Raw genomic sequence first — 17,599 nt, forward strand, 5'->3', positions numbered from 1 at the left:
GGAATACTGAGAAAGTTTAATAACAACAATAGGACAATTGAAGTTCAAATTATGAGGCAATTTCAGCAGAGTCAACAGCTTAGTATGCCATGGACATGTGAATATGGTGCTGAGTTTGCCAGTATCTTGGGAGGACAAATGGTTGGAACTTTGACATGCGATGATACAACTGATATGCTTTATGTGAAGCACAGTGTTTTGGTGTCAGCAGAAACACTTAGAAAACTGTACAGTGGTGCCACTCTCTCCATTCCAACATATTATCTTGTATGAGCTTGACAGGCAAATGTTGAAATAAATTGCACTGTTTCAAATTTTTTTAATAGCATTGACCTTTGCTCATGGTATACAATGTAATTCATAAGGGCAATCTATATAAGCTACAATTTCAGATTTTATATTTATTTTAAGCCTGGTGTACTTACGCCAGATATTTTAGTTGGTACCTTAGTTAGTGCCTTTTAGAAAAAGGTGTTACCTCTGCACCACTGAGTGAAACTATCCTGATTTGCATTTGTAAAGCTCACAGCATTGTCATTTACATGTGAAAGCCTCCCCTAGGCCAAGGAGCAGGGGGGTCACCTCCCAACATTCTCAGGCTTGTAAAACTGCCAGAAACTGGAACCCTGCGTCAATTCCCGGCAGTTCCTGGCAGTTTTCTGTGCTGCCTGCAGATTCCTGTGAACAGCCGTTGTTAAGACTAAAATCTATGTTTTCCTTTGAATATTGTTAAGACTAAAAACTATGTTTTCCTTTGAATATTGTTAAGACTAAAATCTATGTTTTTCTTTGAATATTGTTAAGACTAAAAACTATGTTTTCCTTTGAATATTGTTAAGACTAAAATCTATGTTTTTCTTTGAATGTGTGTTTGTGAAGATGGCAATGAAACTGAACTCTAAACAAGTGCAGTATGTTGGACAGGGTGGGGGCAGGGGCAGTTTGGGCTGAATATGTGGGAGAATGTGTGGCCTTCACATAGTGACTGATAGTAGCCGTTGCTGGCTGGTTTTAATCTTGAAGTTGGTTGTTGTGTGTGTGCGTCACATTGCAGTTCAGTCTTGCACCTGTCTGATAATGCCTGTTTGAGAAGACTGTACATCTGTGGCATACAATACACTGTACTTTAACTTGTTCTCATACCTAACTTACTATATTACAGCCTAAACTCCATTAGCTTTATTCAAACATCACACATACATGAATGCACTGTTTTCTTAAAAAACTGTGACATACCCTTAGAAAGAATTCAAGCAGCGGCCACTAGGGTCTGAAGGACAGATAGGAACATGTGCATGCCATACTGAAAGCTCACAAGCTGTCAGCCGATTCAAGGCTTGTTTTAAAACACCAAACCAAACACTGTCAGAATGTGAAGATTTTCCCAGCTACTGTCAAAGGAGGGACGAAACTGGGAGCGGCTCCTCATCATTGGCGGATTCCAGTGCCTAGAGGCTGGGACCAGCCTGTGCACTAGCCACGTGACTCCCCCTCCTGCTGAAGTTCTACCTATTATTATAAATATTGCACCTGTCGTCCGTTCGGGGCGACTCTTGACTTCCCCGTCGGTATTAGGCGGCTTGGGGCTGTACGTTGAGTGCCCATAGCTATGTAGTAGCTGTTCATTGCTTATAAATAAATACTTTTTTGAACCAGACCGACTCTACCTTCTCTACCTAAGGAAAAAAGAACACGACACTTTCAATCAAAGCTGTAGTGCTAACAGTAAACAAGGACTGACTTAAATGTCCACCTTACTGAATCAGGAATTGAACGTGGCTGTTGAACATATAATTGGCCCTTCTGTGTAAATTGTGGCCCCTTTATGGCCGCTAATTCAGAAAAATCCTTGATCCTCCACTGCTCTTCACCGAGGGAAAAATGGTGAAGTGATGGGTCTGTTGTAATGAACTACACAGTCAGTCAGTCTGCTCAGTGAAGCCAGTGTTTAGTCCCACTCACTTCCCAACATGAGTTTATAAGCTATGAGCCATGTCAAATGTATTGTGAAGTTGATTGATTACATGTTCACTCTTAAGTCTGTTTACGTCACGAATATATTCACACACTGAACCATGCCCTGACAACTTCTGGTTTTCTCTGCACAATGAATGACATCTTGTGTTATGAGGAGTTGAAATCTGGTTAAAATGGTTCATTTAGGTATGAAACTAAACAAATTATTGTGATTTAATTCACTATTAATTTAGACTGGGGTTACACTAGGTTATTTATGGGGAATACTGGAAATAAAATTATTGATGTAATTGGTAATTTGGACAAAATATGTTTATTCACAAAATTGCTACAAGTACATTGCATGGAATGCTGGTAGACACTTTGAGAGAACCGTGTTTTTAACCTGTGTTGTGAATTAACAAACAATTACAAACATAACTTGTCTCCCCCCCCAAAAAAAAAATACAACATCCAGAGAAAGAAAAGGAACTTATTTAAGAATGTAAAATGTTTATCAACACCTGAGGAACAACTAGGAACTAACTTCAGCGACTTTAACTTTATCTAAATATACAGTTATTAAGAAAATAAAATGCTGGCCAGCAACTTAAGAAAGGGGGAAAAAAAGGTTATGTTCCATTCTGCAAAATTGGTTGTAAGACAACTCCATTACTGTCGTTGTCACACTCACCATCACTTCCAGCTTCTTCTTGGAGATTCTGAGTGACAGCGTCCGCTGATGATACAGCAGTGTTACATTTTACTTTAAAAATGTCCCAACTTTCAGGCAACAGGCTGTGGTTGAACATGAACAAAGAAAGCACAGAAAAGACTAAGATGGTTAACAGGGTGCACAGCATGGAGAATGTTCTGACCGGGAACATTTGGACGTAGATGCCATCTTCCAGAGTGCAACCAGGAAGATGAAGAACAACAGGGAGACCTACAGTGTTCTCTCCCACCAGAATCCTCACAATCAGCCCTGTAACATAACCCACTGCGGCGCCATAAGCATTTGTCACTTCAAAGAAGAGCACGCAGACCAGATGGGGGAATATAAGTGTGTAGGAAATGTCTGCTCCAAGAAGCCAGAGGACCAGGGTGCTGTTGGTGAAGAATGTTAAAGATGTCCCAACGACACCCACAACAACCACTGTGATCCGAATCACCCATTGCATTTCACAGTCTGAAGCCTGGGGACAAAAGGAGACACTTTATTATTCATTCATGCACCTGTGCTTTCAAAAATGCTTTTATGTGATCTGTTTTTTAGTTTCCAATGAACGAAAGGTCAAGGACAGCCCGAGCTCACATCTTTAGAGACACACTGTGCCACCGAGCTGCCAACATCAACATCTTTACTCCTCACCTGTTGGCGCAGGATGTTCTTGTAGATGTTTGTTGAGAACACTGAAGTTGCGGATAACAGGGCTGAGTCTGTTGACGACATGACCGCAGCAGCCACAGCTCCAATTCCAATGATGGAGATGTAGGATGGAGTGAGAAATTGTAGAGTCAGGGGAAGGATAAATGTTTGCTCACCACGTATGTATGGAGATGGAGAGCCATACTGTGTCAGGTTCCAGTCTGGACAAGAGAATCAACCGTAAGCATTTTGTAAAGATTTCCTCAGCAGAATATTATTTCCGCACAACACTCTAACAGAAATCTTGGCTCTATTCTGTTATCAAAAGATTTTGCGATTTCACTTTAGCAAGTAAAGGAATTATAACCATTTCATGTTATCACATTAATTAAAGTTCTGTAGTTTTATACTTGTAATACATGTTTTGGCCCACTAGGGGCAATGGAAGCTGTAAAAACAACAATTATATACTAGGACCTAGATTAAGTTGTTATGGCAAATGTAAGAATTATTTCACATCCTTCCAGCAGAAACCTGGCATCATTGCATTTCATTCAGTTATAATTTTGATTATATTATATTTTAACTTAAAATGTTGATAGTGCTTTGACTTAAAGCAAGGTGGAGCTTTAAGTTACTATTTTTCAGTAACTTAAGAATTGTGCGCTTCTTTACTTAAAAGTCACAGGCTGCAACAACCAATCAAAAATTCGAATTTCCCATTCAATCATCAAAAACACAGACCACTAAATGCAAGGACAACATAAAACAACATAAAAAAGATAATCAGAAGATTCTTGTTCCAGCTCTTCATCAAAATTTAATCGGGGTTTCCGGTCTGACCCTTACAGCATCCTTACATCAAGATCCAAGAAGAAGAAGAAGACTTTTGACTTTTGACTTTTGAATAACTTTAATTATGACACATTTGTCAAATAAAACCTAATTATCCAACTATGTGAACAGAAAAGGATAACTCCTTTCATGCACACACACACACATCATACACCAACACTAGAGTTAAAATGTTTCCTGCTAAAAATTTAAAACCAGAGACTGGCTGTCCCCCAGTGAGCACAGGACCTGTCCAACACCCACACAGCCCTGAAACCCTCCAAATTGTCCGTCAGTGTGAAGTACGCATGTTCGATCTTCAGCCGAGCTGCCACCAAACCCCTCAGACAGCGCAGTGGATCAGTCCAGCCTCCCCCAGCCATTTTGTTCTTGCGACTTATCCAAATCGCTATTTTTGCATTCGCAAAGAGAAAATTCATTAAAACCATTGTGTGTTTTTTCCTTGCTGTGTACCCGGGTCCAAACACAAAGAGTGGCACAGAGAAAACCTCTCCTAAACCCCCCACCCACTCCCGCAGCTGTTCAAAAATGCCCGCTAATCGGGGACAGGACACTACTAAGTGTTCTAGGGTCTCTGGCAGTGAGCAGAAAGGACACCCCCCCTCAGTGCTTGGGTCCAGGTGAGCTCTGTATCTGTTTGTAGCTAGAGCTCCATGTATAATCCTCCACTGGATGTCTGCCATCCGCTTCTCCACAGGAGGTTTATACAGGACCCGCCAACTGCCACTAGGGGAAGAGTCTGAGTCAAACACCTCAGTCCATCTCGACTCCCTGACTCCTGCAAGAGAGCGGCGGTTCAGGACCTTCACACAGCTGCAGTACAGTTGTTTCCCTCCAGAGGTGTTGAAGGTGCCCAGTGCTGGAGTCCTGAGGGTTAGCAGTTGGCCGCTCTCTTCTCTCCACTCCCCCACAGCAGGACTCACATTCAGGATAGGAAACCTGTACTCCTTTACCTTTGTCCACTGGTCAGCCTGACTTTGGCTCTGGGCGAAGGTCCGAAGAGGCTGGGGCAGTGACTGCCACACCTCGTCCACGAGGCTCCGCAGCACTCTGGTGGATCTTATCCCCGTCACCACCGCCAGCCTCTCAAGTGATGTCCGTGTCAGGTGGCCCAGCTTTACTATACCTGCCTCCCTGAACTTGTTCTTAACTGTAGTTGACGTTAGGACCGAGTCGGCCAGGAACCCATTGTCGAACAGTGGCTCCTCAAAGAGCCACATCCCAGGCGTGGGGTCAGGAGGCCTAATGAAGCTGAGAGTCCTCCAGGCATCTATCACCGAGGTATAATAACAACTCAGTCCAGTCAGTTTGTGCTGAGGAGAGTTCATCAGGAACAGCTGCTTATCATACCCGAGGCCCCCGGCTCTCCAGAGCAGCAGGCGTGCCACAGCCGACCAACACAGTGGGGAGCCGTACAGTAGCCTCTGGGCTGCCTGCAGTCTAAAAGCAGCCGTCCTGGAGATGATGTCCGTTAATCCATGTCCCCCCTCTGCCACAGGGAGGTACAGAACGGACGCCCGCACCCAGTGATGACCTGACCAAAAGAAGTCCACCAGCAGCCTCTGCAGTTGTTCCATGAGTCCCGGTGGAGGAGTAAGCACCTGGAGTCTGTGCCACAGGGATGCTGCAACCAGGTTATTGACTATCAGAGTTCTTCCCCTGTAGGACAGCTGGGGTAGCAACCATTTCCATTTAGACAACTTTGCTTGCACTCACCCCTCCCAGTTCTGCCTCTCTATTTCTTTACTGCCTAGATTCAATCCGAGGACTTTTAACCCTCTTATTCCCCATGTCAGGTTCCCAGGGAGACGGGGTATTCTCCCTGTGTCCCACTGACCAATCACACAGGCCCCACTCTTTTCCCAGTTCACCTTTGCTGTCGTAGCCTTCCCATATACTGCCAGACTGCCCTCTAATTCCTGGATGTCCCCCTGACCCTGGACAAGGACGTTTACGTCGTCAGCATAAGCTGATACTATTATAGGGGGGCTGTGAGCCAGCTCAGGCAGACGCAGGCCTGTCAGCCAAGCCCTGAGCCGACACAGGAGAGGTTCGATGGCCACGCTGTACAGCTGGCCTGAGATGGGGCATCCCTGCCTGATCCCTCTTTAACTGGTACAGGTCTGCTCAGCCCTCCCCCACCTTCACAACACAACACGTATCATTATATAATAATTTCACCAGGACAGAAAGTGCTCCCCGACACCAAAAGCCTGCAGTGTGGCAAACAGGAATGACCGATCGACACGATCAAAGCTTTTTCCTGGTCAATGGAAATAATGCCAATATTAATATTATATGTTGTACACACATCAAAATGTCTCTCATTAAAAACAAATTGTCCTTCATTGACCTACCTGGTACACAATACGATTGGTCAGCACCAATAAATACTTCCATAAAAACCTTAAACCTATTCGCTAACACCTTAGATAAAACCTTATAGTCACTACCATAAAAGAGAGACGGGTCTCCAGTTTTTCAGTAGGGTTAGATCCCCTTTTTTTGGCAGGAGGGATATGACAGCCCGTCTGCAGGAGGCTGGAAGAAGTCCTTTCCAAACGACTCCTTCAAAACATTCAGCAGGTCCTGTCCCATAATACTCCAGAAATGTTGTAAAAAATCTGCCGGTAATCCGTCCAACCTGGTGCCTTGCCTGCAGCCATCTGTGACACTGCAGTGGTCAGCTCCTCCAGAGTGATGTCGGAGCTCAGGGTGTCTCGTTCACCTGGACTCAGCTGTGGGAGGTCTTGCAGCAACTCGGCAACAGCTTCCCCGTCACATTCCTCTGCCCCAAACAGGTCGGTATAGAAGTCCACCGCGTGTCTCCTCATCTCGGCTGGTTCCGATGTTAGGTTCCCACCCGGCAGCCGGAGGACACACCATCTGCTTCCCCTGGGCCACGGATCTCTCCAGGTTAAAAAGAAGGTGGTAGGTGCGTCTATGTCTCTTAATTGTTTGAAACGGGCTCGGACCAGAGCTCCTTTGGCCTTCTCCTGGAGAAAGGAGTTCAGTTGTTGCCTTTTCACTAGTAATTGCTCCGTGTTAGTAGATACACTCTCCAGCTCCTTTATATCTGCCTCGAGCTGCTCCATTGCTCTTTTAATGTTTTCTGTAGAGTAGGAGGTGTACTGCTGGCAGAAGACCCTGATTTGACCCTTGCCGACCTCCCACCACTGACTCAGGGAGGGAAACGACTCTTTCTTGGATCCCCAGTTGGCCCAGAACAGTTTAAAATTCCCACAGAAATTAAAATCGTTTAAGAGCTTAACATTAAAATGCCAGAAGGATCCAGGCTTTCTAGCAGGAGATAAAGCAGCTCTACTGAAACTAAATGATGGTCTGTGAAACCAACCGGGTGGATTTGACAGTTTTGTCACACGGGTGATAAAAGGAGCGGATATGTAAAATCTGTCCAGCCGGGCAGCACTGACCCTGCCATCTGTTATTTTGATCCAGGTATACTGCCTGGTTGAAGGATGTTTCCTCCTCCACGCGTCCACTAGATCTGCCTCTTTGACCGTCTGGCCCAGAAAAGAGGAGGACTGAGGATGGAGCTCCTGTCCTGTTCTGTCTAAAGTGACGTCCGTGCAGCAGTTCCAATCCCCCCCATTATTACACACTCCCCTTGACCAACACTACCCCAACTTGTTTTTTAATACTGTAAAAAGAGTAACCCGTTCAGGACCTTGGTTTTGTGCATACACGTTGATCAAATTAAAAATAATATTGTGTATTTCCACTCTTATAGTCAGAAACCTGCCTGCCACGATCTCTGTGCTGGATACAATTTTCATATTTAAAGAGTGAGAAAATAAAACAGCGACTCCAGCGCTCAGGTTAGAGCCATGGCTGAGTACGTGCTGCCCCCCCCACCATACTCCCCAGTCTGTCTCATTCAGGCAATCACTGTGGGTCTCCTGTAAAAAGAGAACATCCAGCTTTTTCTCTTTAAAAGTTCTGATACTAAAAACCTCTTGTGAGCACTTCTACCCCCGTTCATATTAGTGAAGCTGCCCTTAATGCCATGTGAGGATGAAGAATACAGCGTAAAAAGACAAGCAGGTATACACAACAGATAGAAACACCCAGTGTTGAATGATCATGGTCAATTTTATTTACAACTTTTCATTCTCTTAGATCTTATATTACATGAGAGACCTTTCCTTGCCGCAGTCACGTGCTTCCTGAGCCTGTACCTTCTCTTCCCATCCAGGAGGTCGGTCCCTACCACTTTCTGGAGGGTGCTCACTGTCTGGATGAACTTTTTTATATCTGGGAAGTAATCAGTTACCTCCACTGATCTGCCAAAGGAGTCATCAAGAAACTCGTTCAACTCCTTTAACGAATATAAATCAGTGCTTAGGGAGACGCTGTCTGTTACAGAAACATTATCAGATTCGTATTCTTCCTCGACGTCCATCTCACTGACCTGACTGCTGTCTATTTCAGCCTGTACCGGCTCTGCCTGCTGTGCAGGACCCCCCTGCGTCTCCTGCTCCACGTTGGCAAAACTCACCTTTTCTATTGCTACCCGTTTATCACTTCTCTTCTCCACCCTTACCAAGGACTCAGTCCCCCTCAACTCGGCCTCTGAGACAGGCCCAGCCGAGGAAACCTCTGAGCCCCCGGCAGCAGCCGGACCCCCAGCACCCGGACCCATCGCAGCCGGCCCGGCAGCCGCCGGACCCGCCACCGCCGGACCCCCAGCACCCGGACCCGCCGCAGCCGGCCCGGCAGCCGCCGGACCCACCGCAGCCGGCCCGGCAGCCGCCGGACCCCTAGCACCCGGACCCGCCACCGCCGGACCCACCGCAGCCGGCCCGGCAGCCGCCGGACCCCTAGCACCCGGACCCGCCACCGCCGGACCCACCGCAGCAGGCCCGGCAGCCGCCGGACCCGCCACCGCCGGACCCCCAGCACCCGGACTCGCCACCACCGGACCCCCAGCACCCGGACCCGCCACCGCCGGACCCCCAGCACCCGGACCCGCCACCTCCGTACCCCCAGCACCCGGACTCGCCACCACCGGACCCCCAGCACCCGGACCCGCCACCGCCGGACCCCCAGCACCCGGACCCGCCACCTCCGTACCCCCAGCACCCGGACTCGCCACCACCGGACCCACCGCAGCCGGACCAGCAGCCTCAGAGGACGCAGCAGAACCGGCCGACCGTCCCCACGCAGGCTTAGTCACCCCGGCGCTGCCCTCCCCTCCTTCCGCCCCAGCGCCCCCCCCCGCCCGTCTTCCGTGCGGGCACGTAACTTTTTTATGTCCCACGTCTCCACATTGAAAACATTTCATGCTTCCCGAGCTCGCGTACACCATATAAAACTGCTCCTCATGTCGAACCCGGAAAGACACGTCCAGTGTCTGAGACTCAGCGTCCAGAACATAAACACTTGTCTCCGCAGAGACTGGACATGTTTCAGCTTCGGGTCTCTACATCCCAGACCCACCGCCCGGAACCCACTCGCAAACCTCCCGAAACGCCTCAGCTCTCGCTCCAGAGCTTCATTGGGGATGGAAGGAGGGACTCCGGACACGGTGATCCGGGTAGAAGCTACCGCTAGCGGGGGAACCTGAAGAAACTCCTCCTCTACTGTTACCCCGCTTTCAATGAGCTCAGTTACAGAGTCCGGATCTTTAAAGAATATCACCAGCGCTTTATTCATGCGGGAAGCGTAGGAGATGTTCCCGTGTCCTACCTGCTCCACTGTGGAGCTGAGCTGTGGCACCAGCCTGACGCCATGTCTCAGGGACATCGGCGGCGTCCCTGGGGACGCCATCCCCGCCACGAGACACGGAAAACACACAGAAAACTACACTAAACGTACACAAACACCACAAAACAATGATCATACAATAAACACACAGTAAGATAACTGCAAAAGTTTGATCACACTTCCCTTCACCTTCGCTCTTCACCACTACACTTCCACCATAGAAGAAGAAGAGGAAGAAGAGCCCCTAGGGTTGCTTCAGATACATGGGGGAATAGGGGATATAGGAGAAAGACAGAAGGATGATTGAACAAATTTCCAATAACTCCCACCTGTGGAGGCAGCGACAGCCCCAACCAAGACAGGGGGGATTCCAAGTATGGCGATGATGAGGGCAGCAGCATAGCAGGTAAACTGGGCCGTACGTGATGAGGAGGCAGACAGCACCCTCTGCTGGAAGCACTGAAATGAAACACTGCCAAGACCCTAGAAGCAGAGGGAGAGGAGGAAGCTGCACGATGAGGATGTGGAAAGATGAATGAAAAGACAAACCTGATAACAGCCTTTCTCTGAGAAAGACTGAGGAGATATATCAGTCAAGTTGAAGAATAAACGAGGCTGTAAAGATTTCTACCACTGCTCGGATGTATAATATTTGCTCCCTGTGATCCATTTATTCCCTCTATACTGAGAGACACAGTCAACACTTAGGTCTGAATAACATTGATCACCTTAGTTACATTGTGTGAAGTGCGGGAGGAAAGCAGAGCGACCGCAGACTGACTCAGGAGTCAGACCACAGACCTCAGCTGTGTGAGCCAACAGTTCAACCACTGAACCACTGCTTCGTTCCACATTTGTTTAATTGATTAAAGTTACCTCGGGGCACCACCCTTCAAAGGAAGGGAAAAGATAGCCAATTTATTGATTAAGTCTCATGACAGTACTAACTACAAATTTGGAAATCTGATTAACAATTAAATTAATAACTATAACCAAAATTACCATATAGATAGTTAGCAAAGTTGAAGGATATAAAGTTCTTGACAGGTTAGCAAAATTTACACTTATGCAATATTAATGAAAACAACATTTGTGAAAGAAAAACATTTATTATGAAGATAATAAAGTATAAAAACACAAATTACTAAAGGTGTACTTACTATATAAATATGTGAGTATGCGTGTGTGAGTGTGTGTCTGTGTGAGTGAGTCAAAATGGCGGCTGGCCACTCTGAAGATAACAGACCCCCCCCCTTTGGGATGTTTGTTGTTGTATGTGGCGGGGGTCAGAGATGTGTGGGGAGATATGCGTGTGTGTCTGTTGGTGCCAGGTTACAGAAAGTAGCATATTAAATTGCAATAATATAATAAATTGCAAATTCCCTTTCAAATGTCTTCTACATATTCAGGGTGGCACTGTGGCTCATGGGTTAAGATGTAGACCATTAACTGCAGCATTTCAGGTATGATGACTCCAATGGTCTCTGGTCACATCCTGTTTTATCTTGTATTTAATTACCTTCATGTATTAAATTTGTTTTGGTTTGTGCCATTGTTCAGTTTCCAGACTATTTTACTCATCACCTGCTCTTAGTTATACACTTGGGCCTTAACGTATTTATACTTGTAGCTATAGTTTGTTTGCTGGACAGTCTTAGTTCTCCTTGCCATGATTTATTTCTTCGTTGTTTGCTACTATATGACCTCTGCCTGTTTTTTGTTTTTTGTAATAAATTCGTGTTAAAGAAGGTGAAAGTCTGATTCTTCCTTGTGTACTGTTTTGTCCTCTTTCTACTTGCTGCTTGTTTTGTTTGCTCCGCTGAGTGAATCAATTTTTGAGTCCTGGCCATCACCTCTGGTTCAAATTCAGCCAGGGGACTTCCATCTCCTCACAACTGGCATGGCCTGCATATGACAACAAGTATATTTAAATGCATGCAATAAATCCGGTAACAGGGAGATTTTCTCCCTTTCCAATGATCCATGACTAACTTATTTCAATTGTATTGTATAAGTAGTACAAGGCATTTCTTCATGATTTTGGCGACTGAAAACAGAATCTGCACAGATTCTACTCTGAAATGTCTGAAGTTTGTTAAATGTTAGGCTTAAATCCCACAAATAACTCAAGAAATCTGTCGGCCTGTACCACTGTTTTTTCAGAATGAGAAGTTTTTCAGACTGCAACCCCACTATTATTGATCGCCTGTACATCTGCATAACTGGAAGCGGGATATTGTTTAAACTCCTGTGTGTGTTTGTGTAAATGAACCATTTTGCGTATAGACAAAGTGAGGACATTTTGGAAAATTTTGGACATTTTTGCCTGTCCTCACTAACTGAGAGGATGAGGGTTAAGACCTGGTTTTAAGGTTAGGCATTTAGTTCTGATGGTTATAGTTAGGGTAATGGAATGCCAAATGTATTATGCCAACGTGTGTCCTCACTAAGATAGAAGTACAAGAATGTGTGTGTATATATGTGTGTGTGTGTGTGTGTGTGTATTTTAAACTTGCTGGGAATATCACTAACAGGGGAAAATGTGAAAATGATTATTTTTTTGGAGTTGATCTGAGAGGGATACAGTCTTATAGAGCAGGGCTGGTGTAAAGACAAGATCTTCCTGCCTGCTGAGAACTTCGGGTTTGTCACAAGAATGCACACAGTGAAATTAGTATCTACCAAGTTTCTGCCTGCCCTCTGAGGACGCTTAAAACTTAATCGATGTTTTTAACGGCCAGCAGCAGCTGCAGATGCTCAGTCTGACTGACGGTCAATTTGTTTGTGTTTGAGAGAGAGAGAGAGAGAGACCACAGTGGGGCAAAGAGCGCTGCACACAGCTCTACAAAGAAGCAACGACACAAAAGACAAAGCTAGAGATTGTTGATGTCGTGTAAAAAACATTTTGGTTCATTATGAATCTGTAGTGGGACAAATATTTTCATATTGTGTCCCGGTGTTGTATATACAGTACAATGTGTGTGTGCAGGCTATCCGTTGCCCCTCCGATGCTTTTCATTTTAAACTGAACTTTCTGTGATATCACACCAAATGCAGCCCTGACAGTTGGTATTTCTGTCCAGTAGCTGTCATCTGAGCTTGGTGATGGAACCAGAAAGAATAAATATACTTGCCTAAGAAGAGTGAGGTCCTGTAAGTCAATGTATGCTATTGATGATTCAATATTTACCAGCAATAGGAAGTCATCAATCCACTTCCAGACTTTGTCGTGTTCCAGAGAGCCAACCCAGGGTTCTTGAAATGTGTTGTTGATAGCAGTCTGTAAAATGTTTGTTGATGTGGGGTTGACCAGGAGGAAGGGGACGCACAGCCACTGCAAACAGATACTGACATCAGAATTATGACCTTAGCACAACAAGTTAGTTATTTTGTCGGATGGTAAACTATAAATATGACCATTAAACATTCATGATGCATCTTTTTTTCCTTTTCACTGATAGGTTCTTTGTGTTCATGTATGTCTCCATACTGCTCATTGCTGTTCAGATTTTTTTTTGCCCATTTGCCCATTTGCCCTTCAACAGTCGACAGCGGAGACAGAAAATAGGTGAAGAATGCTGGAGCTACAAACACACAACAAAAAGGTTGCGAGATGGAATAAACTCAGGGTCTTAACAATTATATGGTATATTTCTTATGGAGACTTTCCAGGATACAGGTAATTGTTTTTGTTTTTTGTGATGTGTGCTTCCAGTAAATTTACACAATATTTTGGCTGCTTCCGTATCAGACTGTGTATTTTATCTTGCTGTTCACAACTTCTTCTACTCAGCTGAGAGTCAATTCTGCTTTTGACCTCCATTTCTTTTAGTAAATGAAGACTTGTTCAATTCAAACTAAAGACTGGGTGGATATTTTTGTTCATTATTCAAATTAAAGGTCCAAATAGACAATTGTAAGAGCTAAAATAAAATAAAAGTTTATGGTTTTACTAAACTGCAAGGAATAATTAGGCCATTACTGAGATCAAAAAGAAAAAACAAAAGTTAGGGTTTGGGACTAACTCCTAACCCTTTTTTCAATTTCTTTTCTTTTTAACTTTAATCATATAATTGTTAAATATTTATTATAATCATGGCCAAAATATCCTCCTTAAAAGAAATAAGGTTATTTGAAAGAGTTAACGGGTTAGGGTTAAATAACGGTTGGTGAATAAACTGTAACCCTAACTCTGTGAGAAAAAACACTGACTGACTGTTCCTTTGAAACGTTGGTTCCATGAGAAAATAAACTTTACACATACTTACTCGAAACCTATAGAAAACTTCTTATGGACTTTTGATGGCACTGCTAACATACTGTATACATCTAACATATAAATTGAGCTTTATAGAAGGTGTTAAACTGTGCAAAGCTGTAGAAAATGTATGTCTTAAAAATAAACAAGTGCTGAATTGTAACTCACCAAACTGACAAAAACCAGAGAGAGCTGGATGATGTCAGTGTAGGCCACTGAATAGAGGCCTCCTAACAAAGTATAGATAATGGCCACAGCCGATGAGATCCAAACAGTGTAAACATAGGGGAGGTCTAGTATCACACTCATAGTTGCTCCTGTTAGAAAAACCCACAAACACGGATATACAAATATCAATGCTTTACCTTCATCCACATAATGGAAAGTGTGTATTGTATGTATAATGTATGTTTACCTAAACCAAGCAGAGTGCAGGACACCCACAGCACATCCACCAGCAGAGCAGGCAGTACTAGAGCACCACTAAGTAATCTGCCATACCTTATCTGGAATGGGTCCATCATGGTGACATACTTCTTGTCCCTCATTGGCTTGGCAAAGAAAAGACCACCTTTGAAGTGGATGAGATATGAACTATTATTTTTAAGGTGATACCCGAATACATTTTACATTGCATAGTTTTGTCAAGTTTTGTTGAATTCTTTTGATTCAATGTGCACTATAGACTGAAAGTGTTTGATACAGTCAAGCATACCAAAATAAATTCCTGACTGACAATTAAAAGTGTTGTTTTGTTCATGTAGCTGTTTAATAAATAATGGTTTAGAACTATTTAAAAGACAAAAACTAATAACATTAAAAAAGCTATTGTCTGATCCTGTAGAATCAGTGTTTCTCATTAACTTTCTAGACTGTGATGGCCTGCCATATTCGAATTTGTCCTGCTACAGTACCATAATGAATCAAATAAATTCTCTCAACGTGGTGTTTTGCTCTGTTGCTGAATTGTGTAGCTGTGTGCGGCGCTAGTGTCTTTTATTTGCAGCGTCCTCGCTCGCTATTGTCCATTAGTTTTTTACCAACCACACTGACACTCAGAACCCACAGTTTCAGCTGCAGTAGTCCTCGAACCCACAAGTGGTATGCAATGCAGTTCTCTCTCTCACATGAGAAGTTATCTTTCTCTTTTTGGTCAGAATGCGTGTCATAAGGAATCTGATGTACGTATGAGAGTGGCTGTTCTGTGCTAGCAAGTGCAGCCATGCTACTGCCATAGATTTAATGGATTCTGTGGAAAACACTGCAAAAAGTGAAAGAAAAAACATTTTGGAGACCCCTGACATGTAAAACGTTCTTTCTTGGGCCATGTCCCACCCCTCCACAAAGTTTCATGGAAATCAGTTCAGTAGGTTTTGCCTTGTCCTGCTGACTAATGAATGCAGTTAAAAACATAAGATCATGGTGGAGGTAATGAGTAAATGGTCTGTATCCATACAGAGTACATAGTCATATGAAAACATGCTGTTTATGTCTGGTATCTAGATCACCGCAGCCTGCTGTCTTTGTGGTGTATGTCTTACCTAGTATGAAAGACACAGAGTATTGTATCGGCATTAGAGACCATATCAAGCCCATTTTAGGACTGTACACTGCCTCAGCAATCCCCAGGATAAAACCACCTCCGACCCATGTAGCTGCAGAAAAAGCAATATGTGACAAACACACACACACACACACACACACACACACACACACACACACACACACACACAGTTGGGTTAATATTGCTGAGGTTAGATGTTGACCTTTGACAGTTAAGTGGACCCCAACCATTCTGGTAAGGGGCCTATTCTAATTTACTATTATTATTCATATTATTTTTATATATGGTTTGGCTGAAATGACTAAAGATCTCAAGTCTTGAAATAAATGACTGAATGGATGTTTTAAAAGGGCGAATCAGTCATAAAGGTCTACTCTAGCAATCAATCCTATTCTGAGTCTCATCACACAGCCAGCAGATCAGCACAACATCCTGAATATCCATCTATCCCTTGAATCACAAAACCACAGCCCATCACTTGAGTAAAATATAATCGTACAATTAGATTGGTAAAGCCGATCTGCTTCCCAAGAAATTGTCTGGCCATGATGAAATGAACAGTGTCTACAGGTATACTGAATGAACTTGGCCTGTGACTCTGCAGCCTGGCTCCCCTGGCTCCCTTTCTCCTTACATGAAAATACATAGATTTTAATGCTGTGTGCAAAGGAAAAATGCTTTTCCTTTCTGACTTAACCTACTCTGTCGTACTGATCAACATTAAATAATTTCGTAGATTTACATTATCTGGTTAAATCAGCCGCTATACAAGCCAAGATCACACTTCTATGCTTCCTGACATAACATTATATTTAACAATGTATTAATTTGCTTTTGTTTCTACTGTTTCTCATTTTCTAAGGATGACAAGATGCTAACAAGACCAGATCTACCTGGGTATGTCAAGGTTAAATAAACAAGGAATACAAATAATATATTAGCACAAGACAAACATTTTCAAACGTAAAATAACGAGATTGTTACCTGATCTCACAAAACATATTCGACAAAATATAACAATTTATGATAGTTTTACCTGCTATCAAATTGGCTAAGATTAGCTTCTGAGTCCCACTGATCAACTTACCAGTCATGGTGAAAATCCCAACCAGCAAGCCGATATTCCTGCCCCCAAGAAGCACCACTTCAGTCCTGTCTCCTTTGCTATTCTTCTCTGCCACCCTGGCCTTTCGGGCGGCCCACATCCCTGTGCCCAGAATAATGATGTAGAAGAACAGCACCGCAACCACACCGGGAATGTTCAGAGCCATGGTGGTCTGCCACTGTGGAGCACACTGACAGGAAGGTCAACTGGATGGCAAACAAATATTGATGCTGCAGGATTAAGTTATCTATAGTTCACCTTGGATGACAATATTGTTGATGTTGTTCAACTTAACCTGCATAAGTTAAAGTTTAGCAAGGCACAGGTAAGATTCACTTCTTCTAGATATATTTTTGTCCGTTTAAGCCTTAGGTGCAGCACACAAGTCTAAACTGAATGAATGTTAAATCAGTGTGGAGAGAACTGAATGTGAGGTTAATAAAATAAATTGTTAAGTAATTCAGATGATCTACTACATTCAACTTTTTGTTTTAAAACCTTTTTTTTTTTTTTATAAATAATTATGAGAAGTGCCCTTTTTCTCACTTGAGCCCCTGCCCTGGAAAAAGTCTCTGCACGTCCCAGTTGACAGATGACAAATATCTTGTTAAACAGGGGTCCATTGTCTAGTTTGTGTCAGTTGAGGGGTCCTTCAAGGGCAAAATTTGAGTATAGACAGGAAAATGTATATAAGAAGAATGGCTGCTTTATATTTACAAAAACACTATGTAGCTTTAAATGGTAGTAAGGTGCAGATTAACAGGT

The 17,599-nt window shown here is 43.8% G+C and overlaps 1 protein-coding gene across 1 annotated transcript; it reads right to left on the minus strand.

The window, feature by feature from the left end:
* Nucleotides 1–1,907: 1,907 nt before the first annotated feature.
* LOC117760679 (high affinity choline transporter 1-like) lies at nucleotides 1,908–17,314 on the minus strand. The gene is made up of 8 exons (XM_034583900.1): nucleotides 16,817–17,314; nucleotides 15,707–15,820; nucleotides 14,581–14,736; nucleotides 14,334–14,482; nucleotides 13,098–13,241; nucleotides 10,237–10,390; nucleotides 3,329–3,546; nucleotides 1,908–3,152 (listed from the first exon to the last, which is right to left on the minus strand). The coding sequence occupies exons 1-8, from the start codon at nucleotides 16,998–17,000 to the stop codon at nucleotides 2,589–2,591; spliced, it is 1,683 nt and encodes a 560-aa protein (XP_034439791.1). The 5' UTR covers nucleotides 17,001–17,314; the 3' UTR covers nucleotides 1,908–2,588.
* Between the last annotated feature and the right edge of the window lie 285 nt (nucleotides 17,315–17,599).

This window comes from Hippoglossus hippoglossus, chromosome 1 (genome assembly GCF_009819705.1).
Source record: "Hippoglossus hippoglossus isolate fHipHip1 chromosome 1, fHipHip1.pri, whole genome shotgun sequence".
In the NCBI taxonomy this organism is placed as follows: domain Eukaryota; kingdom Metazoa; phylum Chordata; class Actinopteri; order Pleuronectiformes; family Pleuronectidae; genus Hippoglossus; species Hippoglossus hippoglossus.